We start from the raw sequence: 16,402 nt of genomic DNA on the forward strand, positions 1-16,402 counted from the left end.
GATTCATAAATCATAAATAAGACCAATCGTGCTATGTGGTGGCTGCGTTGTCTCTGCTGTATGACGTGATGCATGTGCAAGTTTGCTACGTTCCCCTTTGAATGACCCGAGACACGTTGGATTTGATACTATCAGTTTGGTAGTGTAGAGTTGCGTCGAGGGCGATATAAATCCCGACTATGCACTAAGCGCGGCGGTATCCCATTAGCGAGTCGCGGATTTTGGAAGAGCCTGCCCCTACCGGCGGCGCTAAGGCTCGTCTGGTCCGATCAAGCTCCCCCAAAGCTTCCGACGTCCACCGGTGCCAATCGTACGGCGTCCACCCAGCGAAACTCTGCCACATCCGCTCCCAAGGTTGCGGCTTTCCTGGACCACCCACGGACATGACGATAGCATAAGTCCCGACTGCCTTTCCCTTTGCGCGACCCCCGCTCCAGGCCTAGGGCCCCTCAACTTACCAGAATCCCGCACCACACGCCGACGCCGCAACAGAGACGTCCCCCGACTGGGCCGCTGCCCCATCATGGCATCTTCCCCCAAGGACTCGAGGCCCGGCGCCGGCACCGAGGCCATGCCCATGCCGTCGCGCAACCCGCTGCCGCTGTCCGCGAGCCAGGAGGCACAGGTCAGGGAGGTGTTCAACGCGCGGGTGCGGAGGGCGTGCGCCGACGAGATCAAAGGTTTGTTCAGCTCTTCTTCTTGCCCTGCCTCCTGTCTCTCTCTGTGCCTGGATAAGCCGCCCAATTCTCCCTCTTCCGTCTCCCAATGCTGACCCGGGGGGGCCTCCTCCCACCCATGCAGCCTTCGCAGAGTGCGCCAAAGCCCACACCTTCACCGTGTCGTTCGCGTGCCGGTCGCTGACGCTGGCCATGAACGGCTGCATGATGGCGCACGCGACGCAGGCCGAGCACGACCGGGCGCGCGAGGAGTGGTTCGCGGGCCGCGTCGAGCGCGCCCGCGACCGCGAGCGCAAGGAGCGCCGCAAGCTCGAGCAGGAGAAGTTCCACCGCGAGTGGTGGGGCCTGCCCGAGAAGGACCCCGACGCCGTCCGCCGCGAGGAGGAGAAGCTCGCCCGCAAGGAGCGCATCGGCGGCTACCGCAGCGGCCAGCCGAGGCCCGCTGCCGCGGACGGCCCCGCGGCGCCCCCCAGGTGATCGGGAGGGAAGAAGACCGAAAGAACGATAGAAAGGGGAGAAAGAGAAAAGATGATCGGACGGAGCAAACGTGGACCCGGGTGGGTGTAATATATTATACTCGTCGCTGGAGGGCGGAAGAGGAGCGGAGAAGGGAACGGCGAGTTGAACCTGTGCATATATCGGCGTTTCTAGGGAACCATGTCTTTTGTCGGGTCACGCTGCTCTTGGCCTTGTGTATAAACAAACCGATCCAATGGGTCGCTGTACAGTATACCAATATGAAAAAGGCATTGGCTGAACTATTCAAAGCTATATCTGTACAGTTTCTGCAGAGCAATGGTGCTTTTGTATCATCCAATGCCACGGTTCAGACGTGTTATAGGAGATGAAAGATTTTGGCCGACGAATATGTCGCTAGATCCATCTGCTTGCCCAGTTGGAAAAGAACATTGCGCATACGTCCTATCAGTGCAGCGGTAATCTGAAGGTTCACCTGAAAATTGAAGCATTCGGGTTCAGTCACACAGGTCATAAGGAACTCAAGTATCGTCAAACTTTAGGGGCCTTCTGAGCAACCCGCTTATTTTTGTGCTGATGCACCCAGCTCACTGTCTCTACTGCACTCTTTAGACCTAGGTCTCTATCTCTGCGCCGTTTTTTAGCAACAAACCAGCTCCTCTCTTAGTGTTTCGTTGCGTTGCAGCACACATAGCGTCTAAACTGTTGAGTGGCACATTCTATGCCACGCCAAACGTTTTTTTATCTTCTTATACGCAAGCCGTTTACCAATACCTTATCGCATTCCTCATGTCGCATCATAAAGTGAGTTCTTTCGCTCTACGGGTTCAGCGCCTCCTTGGGCAGGGTGGCAACCTTCTCGTCAAACAGCTTCTTGGCGCCAGCCCAGACCGGGTCGTTTTGCCAGTCGTTGAGCTTGAGGAGATACGGCAGGAGGTCGCCGCTGAAGGCCTCTGACGATTCTCTCGGCAGCAGGCTGGGCAGGTGGTCGATGCTGATCACGCTGAGGGGAGCGCCCTCCAGACCGTCAACGGGCACGGTGGGCTTCTTGAAGGTCGTGGCAATGGTGTAGATGGGGACTGTGTAGTGAGTCAGTATGCGCCAGCTGGCCATCCGCGCACAGGTTTTGGGCTCGACTTACCAGGGTTATTGGGGTTGGTGGTGTCAGCCGAGACATCGCATACAACGCTCAATTGGCGACCAGGAGTCTTGAGCGAGTCCACGTCCACGAAGGGCTGGATCTTGGAAGTCAGGTAAATGCAATTGATGAAGATGTCGCTCTCGACGATCTCCTTGAACGGGCCGCCGGCGGCCGTCTCGGCCATGTCCCACTTGAGGATCTGGTTCTCGGGCACGCCGGCCTTGAGGGCCATGTCCACGGCACCGCGGCCGCATCGTCCCAGGGCGCCAATGACGATGACGCGCGGCAGGCGGCCGGCCTTCTTCTGGCCCTCGGCCAGCTCCTTCTTGATGTCGTCGACTAGCGTGTCCTCGTTCGGGTAGCTCTCGACCGAGGGCAGAGGCTCGCCGGGGTGGGTGAGCTGCCAGGCCCAGTTCTTGAGCGCCAGGGCGCTGCCGCTGAAGCCGGCCGAGTAGCCAAAGGCGGCCACGCGGCGGCCGCTGACGGGGTCGTTCAGGAACTCGAGGTCGAGGAGGGTGCCGCCGCCACGGGGGAAGCGGGCCAGGACGGTTTCCCAACCGCCCTGGTTCTTGAAGCAATGGGCAAAGGACACATGCACATGCTTGAGGGGGACTAAGAGGGATTTATCAGTATACGACGAGTCGCGGGAGATGCAGAAGACTCTGGCGGTCAGGAGCTTTCTTACAAGCTTCTTCGGGCAGCTCCTTCAGACCGACGATGATGTGGTCGGCAGGGACGTCGCGCCAGCTGCCGGTGGGCACCAGAGTGGCGCCAATCTTCTCGAACTCGGCGTCGTCAAAGATGCGGACGGGGCTCTTCTCGACGTTGACGGTGTAGCCGGCATCGATGAGAGCCTTGGCTGTGGTGGGGGTGAGAGCACTGCGGTGTTCTTGGGGTTTGTCCTCCGAACGAAGGTGCAGGATGGTGTGTGCCATGGTGAGGGAGTGAGGAGTTGTCTTAGCCTCCAGTATCTCGAGAAAGCGGTCGAATTGGGCTGTATCGAGGTCGAGGCGATCCAATTGGTGTTGGTTGGTCGGCGGTATATGGTGTGTAAATGCGCAAATCCAGGGTGTTTGGCGGCGGGCTGCTTGGTGTCAATCGGACGAGGCACTCAACGTGGGGCGGAAGGCGATGATTCACAAAAAATGATGAAATTCCCGCCGATAACGCAGCCCGTTCCTAGCCTGAGTCGTGACATATGCAGGGGTCAACTCTCAGTGGACTCGGTGGACGCCAACCATCCAGTCCTTGGACTCGTGTGCATCTCCACTGACCGGCGGACCCAGTAGCTTAAGTTACTCCAACCTTGACTTACACACTCAAGGAGAGGTAGTATATTGGATAAAGCCTTTTGAATGCATACACTAGGTTTCAAACGTGCGCATTCCTTGGCTTCCGCTCTTGCCTGACCAACTCTATAATTCGTCGCTATATTGAGACGCCTGTAGAGTCCAATCTAAGTTAAAAGCCTGCTGGCAAAATCGGAACAGCATCGAATGATACCGTCGTTGGGGGCTGACACGGCCCTTCGTCGCCAACTTGATACTATTCAACACGCAACGCATGTGCCCTGTCGCTAAAGACGAATTATTCTCTTGAATCATTTCCCGTGCTTTCTACCGTACATAGGTAGTTTACAGTGCCTTTGCAGAGTCGACCTTACTCACTTCCGTATCAACGCTCTGTAGAAACCTGATCATGAGTACATGTCGCTCGGGAACGTGCGGCTGCGCCACGATGGCCTCTACGATTTCTACTTCATCGAAAGATATAGGCACGAGTGGATCTTATTACCCCTGCTTTACACCACTTCAAGACTCCTGGGTAACAAATTCGGTTGGGCGCGGCTTCGAATCTTGGAACACGAGAGACGAGGAAATAAATATATCTTAGGTAACTCTCAGACGTGGAAAGTATCATATATGGTGGCCACAAGCAGATAATTTCCAATGCTACTTCACAAAGACTTGGTTTGTTCCTTCCAGTGTGGAAGACTGTCAGTATAGCGATTGTGCTGGGGTTATTATGATTTTTTTTCTCCCCCTCGCCACCTTGACAGGAAGAAGGCCGTTCACAGCGTACACTTCTCATCTCCTCAAAGCTGCCGGACTAAGTCATCAGCAATGGTTGATGCCTTTTCTGGATGCGTTGCGATATCACTCACTTCTGATAGCCTTCTTTACTTCTTGAACGGGGACATTGTGTCTTGGATATGCTTGGACATAGACAGCTCGTTCATTTTGGCCGTTGCCGCTATGCTCGAGGATTGATCGGGCAACATCACGGCGCGGTTCCCAGATGAGAGTGGTTGGCACTTGAACTCATCTAGACGTCCATCTCATAACGATTTCTTCTGGGCCTTGGGGATTTTGTTACCGCAAGGAGGATACAAGTGGTTACGTCCCACGCTGCTCGAAAAGAAACTGTCAATCCAAGCTTCTAAAGTCTCGGTAGCATATTACTCACGGTTGGTACGCCTGGGTAGCGCCAGTTTCTTGCAGTGATGATGACATTGTCAAGATTCCTTGGTATGGAAAGAAGAGTCAAAGATAATGAGCAAATAACAAGAGAAGCTAAAACGACTGGTCGAGATCAGCAGACATCAAAGGTGTTTAGAGACTTACTTCTTTTAAGGCCGAAGTTAGGTTCTAGATGCCTTGCCTTTATACACAATCATCGAATACACCACAGTGCTGCAGGCTCTACTGAAACCGCCTGCTTATGATGAGCTGGTTGAATACGTGACAGGAGGCAGGACAAGTGCTCTGGCCATTTCCGGTTTGCTTCCAGGTACATCAAGGTACATTCAAGACCTTGCCTGTGTGATTCCTCGAATGGTATTGTCTGAATCCCAGCAGCATGATAGCCGGTTTTATCTATCGAGGCACAATTTGACCCAATGAGACGGACAGATTTTGTTGATGACATTGAATGATTGGAAGAAACGTAGTGATATATTGCAAAGTGGATCATTCTACCAGGTGACCAGGTTTTGTTGAATGTTGAAGACAGCGCCAATACTCTCTATATGCGCTGCGACATGAGTAGGTGACATGGGGGCTCGCCAGCTCCGTCGTACTTTCAAGTAGTGCATGAATCTATCACCAAGATTGAGTCCCTGTAAGTGGTAGACACGCTCGCATCCATGTCGCGAGATTCAATCCTCCGGCTGCAGTTGAGTAATCCTTGCAGGATTAAGGAAGTATTGAGCAAGGCAACCGAGAGCCGCAACGCGGTTCGGATGGTTCGCCAGCCCTGCGGTTCTCGCCTGCCGATTTCCAGCTGGCTAATTTGGGTTCAGTCGGAAGTTCTTGGCTTCTCGGTCAATCCTCAGCCCTGCTTGGTTGCCTAACTTAAGACCAGAAGGAAGCTGGCGGGATATGGTGGGTTAACCAATTGAAGACGACACGCAAGACCAGAGCCGTGCAGAGTTCCGGGTAGGGTGGCCAGCGCCATCGAATGGGAGGAAAACAATACGTTTTAGAGAAGTGCGGCCCACAGCAGCCATGTACGTCGCACCCATGCACCGGCCTTGTCATGTCCAACTTTGGCCAAGAACAGGAACTGATCGTGCGCCTTCACGAATTTGAATATGAACGCACATTACTTCCGTCAGCATATGAGGGCCGATCATGTGGTTTCGGCGCGCTCCAGATATCTTGCTGGCTTCTGGAGATACGTTACTCCATGCCATTCCTGGCACCTTTCAGTTTTGTCTTGAGTCCCTGACAAGCACTGCCAAATAGTTCGGTTTTGTTGCATGTGGATCTCAGTACATCATTGAGCGCGTGAATCGAGTTGTCAACCACAAAGATACGGATATTGTTCCTTCTAGACACCGCCTTTCATTGATTGATATAGCGACGCGACGACTGTGTCCAATTAGCGGAGTGTTCATGATACCTTGAGTCTGAGCTAAAAGGCAGAACCTCAGCTTGTGCTGGATAGAGGCGGTTGCCTTCGACCCCTCACGAGCGAGTAAGTCATTGTCGATATGGCAATCATGAAGCTCTCCTGCCCATACTCATTCCGCGGTTCTTTGATTTGAACTTTAAGTGACGATAAGCTTTGTCAATCTACGTTGGGCCTTCGGTCAGTCATTCGACCTGCAGCAGTATATTTTAGAGTGTCATGCTCTTGAGTAGTTACTTGACTTAACTTATATTCACTCTTTCATAATTACGCTGACTAAAGAAGGCGAACAACAATAGAGGGGAATAGTCATGGGTACTAAGAAGGACTCCGTTTTAGTTGGACCCTTGTTCAGTCTCCGATCTTTTCGCTTTTTCTTACTGCAAGTCACTCGGGCTCACTCTGATCCGAATTCACACTGCCCATGTCCAACGCTCCAAAGAGAGAATGCCCACGACAGAAACTACAGAGCGTGTGGCACTCAAAGTCGAATTTGGTCCACCATGCGCTTACAGCATCTCGATACGTAGACGACAGGAGCATCTTTAAGGATGAGGTAACATTCACATAACTCTCCAAATGACGACGAAATTAAGCAAGGGAAAATTCGCGATCAGGACTAGAGAGTTAAAATGTCACGTTAGTATATTACATACGTATACTCATTCATGCTGCGAGGTAAATCGAACTTGTTTAATTATTCCTTGAGAACTTTACTACACCCCAGTATCTGCCGCTGTGTCTACGTGCTGATGTCTTTCCATCATAAGATTAGCCATCAAAGAGATCCAGCTTCATCAAAGGCTTAAGCACTTAACCTCGCGATCCTCACTCCACTAGCGATGATTGCTTAAACTGTATGATCCTCGCATGGAGGACATGATATCTTGTAGACGCTCAGACATCCGAGCTTCAGCGTCTCTGATGGTAGCCTCGGCAAGAGCGCTCTGGTCATGTAGCAGAGCATTTCTATTGCCTTCTGTTGTGCTTTCGAACTCCTGCAGTCGAGCAGCTCGAAGCTCTGTCTTCTCGGCCTTGCAAGATTTGCGGATAGCCGGCAGCATACTTCCGCATGCAGATGCACTGATCGATCGCAATCAGACCACATGTATACACATCTTGTAAGATCACTTACCAGTAATTGGGTTTATTGACGTCAGTTATCTGCGACTTTGCCATTTCAGGAATTATGACCTGCATTTACTTGCAAGAGATACGTACGATACGCTCAACTCGCCACGAAAGTGGACTCAAGGCAGAACCATCTAAGTCAGAGGAGTCGAGGCTCACCAGCTTTCATTCTTTATACATCCTACCTGTATTACCTTGCCATTGTGCTAGTCGCCCTGTCTTTGATTGTTCCACGTTTTCATATGCTGGTGGCTTCACCAAGCTGAAATGGTTGCAACAAAGGCTGCAGGGTATACAGGTTGGAGAGTACCTGAATACTCCGGAAGTATCTCAACAGATACCTGTAGAGGAGATCTTGCCTAGAATCTCTAACAGCACTTGCTAGCGTAGGCATCATTCTACATCTCTACCCTTGATCCAGGTTCACGGCTGTGGCGTGTCCTTCCCCAGCTGCGTCGGCCAATGCAACGATGATCATAATGCCGTAGGATTTGGACGATTCAGATTGCGGCTGAGATCCCACGGCATGCAGCTTAGAATATTGAACGACCTGCGAAGATGCCATAAGACGCAGATACCTGCAGTGTTGGGCGACGGACATGGGTCTTTCCCGGATTACCTTTTTGGGATAAAACGGCGGTCCCGGGCCTTGATTTGTACCGTAGGATGAGGCGCTTCACTACCCGCATCGGCAAGCCCTTATTGTGCTGCGTGTCTCACGGTTGGCGCTTGGGCAAGGCTGTCTGATTAATGCCATCATTGCCACCTGGCCTACCGATGGCTGTGTGTCAACATGCACGGCAAACCGGTCTGGAGACATAATGGCGACGTTGCTCTAGACGTGTCTGCTGAAATACCAATTTCCGATTGTTGGTAAATCTGGTAGATTCTGAGCGTTGGTTCAAGTTCTTGTCAGCCGTAAGTTCGAGGCTATGCCATCATCTGGTGGAGGCCAATTTGAAATCGCGAAGACAGGCTGCTGGCGGCTGAGGTGGTCGGCATGTTACAACATATTCCGCCTCAGCCATATGCTACACAGTCGGCGACGTTAGGTTTCATTTCTCCAGGGGCATCTTTGCTAACGGCCGATGCGGACTCACAGCTACCCTGTGGCCCAAACCGACATGAACCACGGGGCTACTCAGCGTTGAGGTAGCGGAGAATTGGTATTTTATAGGTCTCACTTTCACCGAGGGCCGTTACTGAAGATCCCTGCCTGTTGTCATTTCTGTGTGACCATGTTCAGTAGTCGGAGCCATTGAGCACGACTTTAGGAAAAACAAAGATCTTGAATGCTTTAGTGGTTCGGAAATCAATTAGAGCTTTAGTTCTGGTTGCGATAGACTTCTACTACTAGGTATCCCACATCCAGTAATAATCCTCGAATACACAGATGACTTTGCTTGGTTGTCTTGGGTACCATCAGATAAGCAAGCAGATGGCTTCAACGTTCGATACAACAAGCAGCGGATCTCGTCCAGATTATACGCTTTGCGGAAAACCGTACAGTGAGGTACGGGCATTCTATTTCTAATGTACGCTAACTCACTAGTAGCACAGTTAGTCTCATTGTTAACAAGGTATTGTGGCGCCATCTTACTTCGGTATGCACTGCCCTACTCTATCAGAGCTGAGATATTATGCGTCTGATTCTATCTGCCATATGCTTCTGTGCTCTTGCTATGGTCGAAGCAACATCAGTGGGCTGATCAGGCAGGATAATGTTCCGGTTACCACTCCCGTATGCCTCGTCAATGAAGGACTGTAGTTGTCGTCCCAGTAGCTCGTTCTGTCCTGTAGCCGATTCGCCTGATTGGCGGTCTGACAAGCTCGATGAATTTCGAACAGTACTGCTCCTAGGTTCAAGAATTAGTACTGGTTCAGTGCTCGACAAGATTTGATCTCCTTCAACTATACCGCCGAGAGTTCACGCCCCTAGTTGACTGATTTGCTGAAGTCATACTGTCTAGTATTCTCAATAACGGGATCACCAAAACCGAAACACAAGATCGTAAGGGCTGTCTCTTCGAGGTCGACGTGGACATGGCTGAAACCACCGGATACCCCAAAGATGTAGAGTATCTCGTGGAGTGTGTAAGCCCTTTCCTATTGCATCTGCAGAGTCGAGCCACATAGGTAGGAGCCAGAAATTCAAAATATATAGAGACTAACATCATTCATTTATTGTCAGTTGTAAACTGTAAAGTCAACGGAACAGGCTGACAAAGCTCTCTCCGTTGTGCACTCGAGCCCGACACTGATGTGCTTGACCGATAAACCATATGAAAAACCTCTGGGGTTGAACGAATCAATCGGGCTTTCCGGGATCTTGTCAGGATGTAACCATCCTTGACTACAGGGGATGACTGGTTCGCGGGGATCTGAAGCGTGAAAGGCTTTTCGTGTTGATGTAAATATTTCGAGCTCATCTCGTAAGCTTCCAATTCCCTGCTTGTTTCAGCGGGCATCTAAACCTCGGCACGTCTGGAGTAGACCCTACAGGCTCCCTACCGTGTTTCCACCAGCTTAGAAGCCCGTCATCATCTCCGCAGACTTGCGTTGCTGTTGCGAATACAGGGTATTGGTTGGCTAGCCTGCCAGACAGTGGCTAATGGCGAACGCATGTGCAGTGTCCGCACTCCATTTCAAGGCCCAGTACACATGATATGTATACAGCCTCACCGAGTTTCGAAGGTGATATGGGTAATAATCCGAACACTCGGACACCGACATTGCGGTCTCAAGACTCTGGGTCGGCCAGACCCTACGCCATGGCAACCACTCACAATGCAGGTTGTCTCATACGCCGAATGCTCCATGCATTGGCGACATGTAACGTGAGAAAATTCGATGCCAATTCGCATCATACACTGGCATGCGCCACAGATGGTGGCAAGGTCGTTTCCTAATTCAGCCAGCTGCAGCTATACAATGTGGCTGGAGCGACGAATCGAATAACGATCTCGGATCCGCATTCCTCGTCGAGTATATCGTTGGCCCCGAGCTCGATGCTGCGAGCACGGCCACACTTACACTTGTCGAAAAAAAGGTGTGTCTTGACCTCAATGGAGGCAGAACGAGCTGAGGTTTCATATTTCTCCTTCTGTTTCAGCGAGACCATAATTGTGGATGGAGTTGGGGTCCTGAAAAGGGGTTTGCCCATGGTGCGAGACTAGACTCCTCGCCTCTCATCCTGAGGCGGTGTTCGACCTTCTAGAAGGGGCCGATTATTCTAGAAAGGTTCTGAGAAGGACAATCTTACGCCCAGCTTGAGTTCCTGCATACTGCTTTGCGAGCGAGCTGACATGAGTGGTTTGAGAGACCTCTGGCATGTGAATGTGTATGTGAGGCATTTCCTTGGAACCGTCCGCTAATAGGCCATTGAAGTGTCTACCTACATTATTCAGTACACTCAAACAATTCTATTGGGTCATTTACGATGGGTTGTGGATCATGTCCGATGAGCTTCATCTTGGTGTCGTAGTGGCCTCGATCTGCGCCGGAACTAGATGCCGCATTACCCTCCTGATCGTAGCACTCATGCTGAATGCGGGACAATCACCCAATAGTCCACCACAGTGGAAATTAAGAATCAAGAGCGAAAGACACTGAGCAGCTAATGCCAACGGTGATTGGTTCAGTCATTCAATGAGGTGCGAAGCAGCATCCCTACACGTCGAGGGAAATTATCATGTTCCAACGGACGCAATTTACGCTTTGAGTGACATACTTGGCGAAGGATTCTGCAAGCCCAGTAAGTGTAGTCGGATTTCTCTCTGGTGGTTCAAGCAAGAATAAAGGCCTCAGTACTCAAACCGGCTGATAGATGGCAACGACCGGCCCCTGAGATTGCTGGGTTGGACTTTGTTCAGATTTGCAGTACGTGGTAGCTATGAGCCTATCATTCCATGGTACATATCTGATTGGCCGATGACATCCCATGTGAAAGTTGAGAGATGCGCACCTAAATCTTGGAGATGGCAGTGCTTGGCCGTTCACATTCTAAGTGCATAGGACGTAAAATCGTAAAATGAAACATAAACAGTAATTCCCTTCGTCGATCCCTGCCACGGATCCCGCCAGACTGAGCTAGGCCTAGGTTTATATTCCGTCCTCTACAGGCTTCCAGAACCGTCTCGTAGCCCATCTCCTGACGGCTCCTCCAAAGAAGTATGCTGGAACCCCTAGAATGCACAGAATTCCACAGATGACGGCAAAGACATTCATAGCACCATTGTATCCAGTCAGACTGATGAGGGGGACGGTGGAATAGCTCAGACCAAACGAGATGAAACCTCGCCCTGCACATATTAGCAAGAGCAGCGGCCCAGCCCTGTCCGGGAAGCTATCCACAGCGTACGTAATGCCAACCAGGTTGGCGCCCAAGAAAGCAAAATACCCCATGTGATACGGTGCAACGATAGTCATCCAGTTCCACAGGTTGGGAAACTGTGCGCCCTGTCCATAGAGAACGCATGAGATCACGACGGCAACCGCGGGGATAGCGAGGACGATGAGTCGGTACTCTGGCTCATAGACGCCCTTGTGCCATCTGCTCATAAGCTTGACAACCTTGTCAGAGCCGTAGCCCAGCAGCGGTACCATTATCACGCAGTCCAGGATTTGTACGAGTTGAACAAACCCCAGCCAATCCGACTTGAAGAGGAAGGGAGGCGACATCAGAATTTGGGCGAAGGTCGATGCCTGGTAGACGTAAACACCAAGGAAGGCACCGTTCAGTAATACCATCCAGAGCATCGTCGGCAGGGTAAGCCCGAGGGCTGCATCCTTGTAGAAAGAGGCACAAGCCCACCAGTCTGGCTTGCAGTGGAAGATCTTCCAGTCGTCGCGCCACGTCCTGGGCCCGAATTTCTCGGGCTGCAATACATGATTCTGGCGGGTGGTAACGCGGAAAATCAGTTCCTCGCCTTTGTTACTCGGGTTACCGTTTTCGTCGAGATGAAGATGAACTCGCCCCTCTGGAGAATGATTAATACCAAGTGGGAAATATAAGCGAGGGTCGGAGAGGGCTAGGGGGCATACCAGTAGCATCTTGCGGTCGATCAAACTTGGTCTCAACCACAAAAAAGAAAGCCAGGATCAAGACGATTCCATTCACGATGGTGATAATTCCGTACCACCAGCCCAGTCCAAGGGAAGGCACAATATATACAGTCGCGACGAAGAAGGCAGCAGTGCCGACAGTCTGGACTCCGACGAACCATGCCACTTTGCTGCCTCGCTCGTGAAGGAAATGGATCTCCTGGACTATCATGGGGGCAAGGGCCTCAGATTGCCCGGCGGCCATGCTGAAAACGTCGCGGCCGGCGATGTGACTAGAGAGCGACGTGGAGCAGGCACACCAGATCCCCGACACAACGAGGAGAATCATCGAGGCGAGGAACACGGGTCGTCTCCCAACTGCGACGCAGAGAGGCATGGAGAACAGGTTGCCTATACCCATGAACAATGTGGGATACGTCAAAAGATCAGTGGCTTGCGTCTCTTGGCCTGGATATGTAGCCATGACTGTCGGGTAAACGGCGCCAAGTCCAGACGTAGTTGCGACGGCGAAGGCGGAGTAAATGCCGATAATGAGGATGATCATAAACTTCCGCCATGATGGAAGGTTGAGCGGATCTGGGGGTCGCTCTTGTTAGCCGCGCATGCCCATAGTCAGGTCAAGGTTCTCGCCGCACGCACCCTTGGGATCCGGGCTCGGGGTCGGGATCAAAACAACGGACCCGTTGGTGTCGTCCAGAAGTTGAACTGTTCCAGTGTGGCCGGCACCAGCGCGATGGGCTGCTCGACCCATCTCAACAGACTCGATAGTCTCAGCCTCGGGTGCTGCGAGCGTCGGGTCTTGGGCTCCCATGGCGAAGATTTATACCGTTAAACCGTGGCTCCGTCGCGCCGGAAAACAAGAGAATACTCTGTGCCTATATGAAGAAACTGCTCAACAGACACACCTGCCCCTTCCTCTGCGTTGTATGCATCATCTTGACACACGTCGTTGTGGGAACTGAGTGTCTATTATCTACACTCCAATTTTCTGGCAAGTGATACCTTCCTGAAGCTGGTATCCCTTGTGGATACAAGATGCCGATGGGAGATTCCGGTCGCGGGCGCAATCTGCTACCCAATCAGAGAGATTCCATTTGAGTCGGAATCGGCTGGCCCCAGGCAAATTGGCCCCCCTTTTGCCCCTAACTAAGCCTTGCGGTGCTCTTTAACCCGAAGCAGAAGGGCAACCCCGGTGTACCCCGGCCCCCTTTACCCCACGCCCCCCGCGCGCCGTGCTGTGGGGAGGCCTGGGTAGCGCTGGGCGCACAGGGGGTTCTAGACCAACCCCGGAACTCACGAGGTATAACAACAGAAGAGACCCCAATCTCGGTACGGCATCTTCAGTGCACTGGCCGGAATCTGGCATATACATCGTACGTTGCCGTACGCCTACCCCAGATTTTCTTCGACGTGCAGAGCAGACTTCCGACAGGCTGGGGACGGCGCTCTCTGCCCAATCATGTCCACTCCCAGCCGTATGGCCATGGCTGACATCGCCGACTCGAGCTTAGCTTCTTCAGGGGCTCCTCCTAAGCGAAGACGCCTAAACTTTGCTTGCAACTACTGCAGGAGTCGAAAGTCTCGCTGCGATGAGCAGAAGCCTTCCTGCCGCGCGTGTCTCAACGCTGGAATCCCTTGTGTCACCGTTGATCGACGACGCCCGGGGGTTTCCATCACACGCCACGAGGCAGGGGCGGCATCTGCGAATAATCATGCCGCAGCACAGGGTCCGCGGCCGTCACCTACCGGCTCTTCGACAACGGGCTCGGAATCCCGTATCTTACCACAAGAGCCAAGAAGACTCAGTGCGGCGGTCCCCTTGACACCACGCTCAACCTCGGAAACACATGAGGATGTTCAACAACAGCCTAAGCCACTCTCCACCTGGAAGCCTCTGGTGCGGGCCCCTGATGGCGGACCAGGTCTGGCCACTGATGTGCATGCCGAAACAGATGATGCCGAACAGACGACCAAGTTCTCGGGCCGGTTGCCCATGTTGCGTCCCAATTCGGGAAGCAGCACCACTGAACTCCTGACCGATTGGCTGGATTTGGCCTTTCGTCGGTTGGGAATCAGGAAACGCCTTGGGCCCTTGTTGACCTTGGACGATTCGCATGCGCAATTCCAACAGCCCGCCTTGAGGCTGGATGCCCCCCCACTGCCAGACCCTGCAACGTGTCAAGAACTGTTGTTCCTGTATCTGGAGGAAGTCAACTCCGTATTTCCTCTTTTGGATGCCGTTCGGACAAGCCAAATGCTCGACCTCGTGCTCCAACTTGGTCCGTCCCAATTCGCTCACGACCACGGTTTCTTGCCCCTTCTGCTTGTCTATCTCGTCCTGAGTCTTGGCTCTCTCAGCCACGAACGCCGGGAATGGCGAGACTTCTCGGAGACAAATTTGAACTTTTGCAGGAGCTTTGTGGGACACATGATTGGGTGGAACACGCTCCAGTCCGTACAGGTCTTCTTCTTGATGTCTTTATGCCTAAAAGGCCATGACCGGATATCAGCTTCATGGTCGGCTTTGAGTCTCTGCGTCACTGTGGGAACGACGCTCGCCTTGAATCGGCCTGGCTCGCCAAGCAAAAACCCACAGCCATCTAGCAAACCGGATGGTGAAGTTGATAGGCGGCGCACATGGTGGTGTATCTATGTCTTTGAGAGGTTATTTGCTTTCGAGATTAGGAAGCCCCCTCTTATCCACGATGAGAGTTGCTACGGGTGTGAGCTCGGGACTTGGTCTTTTTCCACTGACGGGAGAAGACATCCCCGACCTGCATTCCTCAACATAGTCGGTGGCCTGGCAGATACGCTGGGCGAGATTGAACGGCGTGCAATCCGGGCTCGAGATACCGAAGAAACAGCCGGTACGAGTGGCATTGATGGGGCTATCAGAGAAAAGATTAGAACAATTGCCGAATCTTGTGCAATGCTGACGAAATGGGCTGATGCCCTCCCTGAGGAATACAGGTGCGCGGCAAATGCAAGTAACATGTTCAATGACTGACTGTCCCCAGGCCGCGATCCGACTTTATCTATGACACGGGAAGCTTCCCGTACGCCTCATTCATTTCAATCCAGTACCATCATGCGTCAGTATCACTTTCGTTCTGCGAAGCCTGTGTCAGTCCACTAACGTTAGAGTCCAGTTTGCTCATGTTGACGCAAAACAGCCTACTTTTGAGCCCTAAAACTATCCAAGTAGCCATAGATAATGTCGCAAAGGGAATGCCCTGGGAACACCTTGTTCGGAACGGACCAACAATCACTACCAATGCAGCCCGGAGGATGATTCAACTTCTCATCGAAGCTGCTGATACTAATATGAAACCCCTCTTTCCCTCGCTACTAGTGCCATTGCACTCACTATATGTTCTCTCGATAAACATTATCAGGCATCCAAAGTCCCGGATGGCCAGGTCCGACCTGAACGTAAGCTGGATGCACTCCAATTGTTCCATTCAAAGCTAATTATGAGTTTTAAATACAGCTCATTCATGACGCTGCAGACTTCGCCAGACATCAGTATAGTTTATTGAACAGTGACACCAAATTGGGCGTGGTGTTGGACAAGCTTGATTCCATAGTAGGTAGAGTATTGGAATCGGCGGCACCTACGCCTCAGATGATAGCAATACGAAAGGAATCCACCATGGTGTCTTCCAACACAACGAGCGCCGCGCCAACTCCGATGGAAAGACGGCCTTCTCAATACCCCGAGACCACAGGAGATGGCCTAGGAAATATACCACAGGCCTTCGGAATACAAGAGAACCAAGGACAGGTCGATTTGATGAGCGTGGACTTTAGTGCTGTGTTTGGAGAGTCCCCAGCCCTGTCGCAGGACACAGCGTTTTCGCCTGAGGTGACACATGACATAGGATGGGACTGGGCCGACTTTACGCAGCTCTTTCCGGAGACAACGGATCCTGTTTGATAGATGACATCTGCCCGTTATATTATATCTTAATCTGCTTGACTATTCGTTGGCTTTCTATAC

The 16,402-nt window shown here is 52.1% G+C and overlaps 5 protein-coding genes across 5 annotated transcripts; 2 read left to right on the forward strand and 3 right to left on the reverse strand.

The window, feature by feature from the left end:
- Window positions 1–523: 523 nt before the first annotated feature.
- JN550_004835 (uncharacterized protein) lies at window positions 524–1,154 on the forward strand (the record flags this gene model as incomplete). The annotated part of the gene is made up of 2 exons (XM_049316395.1): window positions 524–680; window positions 811–1,154. The coding sequence occupies 2 exons, from the start codon at window positions 524–526 to the stop codon at window positions 1,152–1,154; spliced, it is 501 nt and encodes a 166-aa protein (XP_049173033.1).
- An 819-nt stretch (window positions 1,155–1,973) lies between these two features.
- On the reverse strand, window positions 1,974–3,230 carry JN550_004836 (uncharacterized protein; the record flags this gene model as incomplete). Its single annotated transcript, XM_049316396.1, has 3 exons — window positions 1,974–2,233; window positions 2,296–2,907; window positions 2,981–3,230. 3 exons carry the CDS (start codon window positions 3,228–3,230, stop codon window positions 1,974–1,976), a joined length of 1,122 nt encoding a protein of 373 aa, XP_049173034.1.
- A 3,813-nt stretch (window positions 3,231–7,043) lies between these two features.
- On the reverse strand, window positions 7,044–7,386 carry JN550_004837 (uncharacterized protein; the record flags this gene model as incomplete). The annotated part of the gene is made up of 2 exons (XM_049316397.1): window positions 7,044–7,290; window positions 7,343–7,386. The coding sequence occupies 2 exons, from the start codon at window positions 7,384–7,386 to the stop codon at window positions 7,044–7,046; spliced, it is 291 nt and encodes a 96-aa protein (XP_049173035.1).
- A 4,053-nt stretch (window positions 7,387–11,439) lies between these two features.
- On the reverse strand, window positions 11,440–13,213 carry JN550_004838 (uncharacterized protein; the record flags this gene model as incomplete). The annotated part of the gene is made up of 3 exons (XM_049316398.1): window positions 11,440–12,317; window positions 12,382–12,978; window positions 13,042–13,213. 3 exons carry the CDS (start codon window positions 13,211–13,213, stop codon window positions 11,440–11,442), a joined length of 1,647 nt encoding a protein of 548 aa, XP_049173036.1.
- Window positions 13,214–13,861: 648 nt separating this feature from the next.
- Window positions 13,862–16,339, forward strand: JN550_004839 (uncharacterized protein; the record flags this gene model as incomplete). Its single annotated transcript, XM_049316399.1, has 4 exons — window positions 13,862–15,372; window positions 15,420–15,494; window positions 15,552–15,834; window positions 15,893–16,339. 4 exons carry the CDS (start codon window positions 13,862–13,864, stop codon window positions 16,337–16,339), a joined length of 2,316 nt encoding a protein of 771 aa, XP_049173037.1.
- Between the last annotated feature and the right edge of the window lie 63 nt (window positions 16,340–16,402).

Source organism: Neoarthrinium moseri (assembly GCF_022829205.1).
Source record: "Neoarthrinium moseri strain CBS 164.80 chromosome Unknown scaffold14_Wmoseri_CBS_16480, whole genome shotgun sequence".
NCBI lineage: Eukaryota > Fungi > Ascomycota > Sordariomycetes > Amphisphaeriales > Apiosporaceae > Neoarthrinium > Neoarthrinium moseri.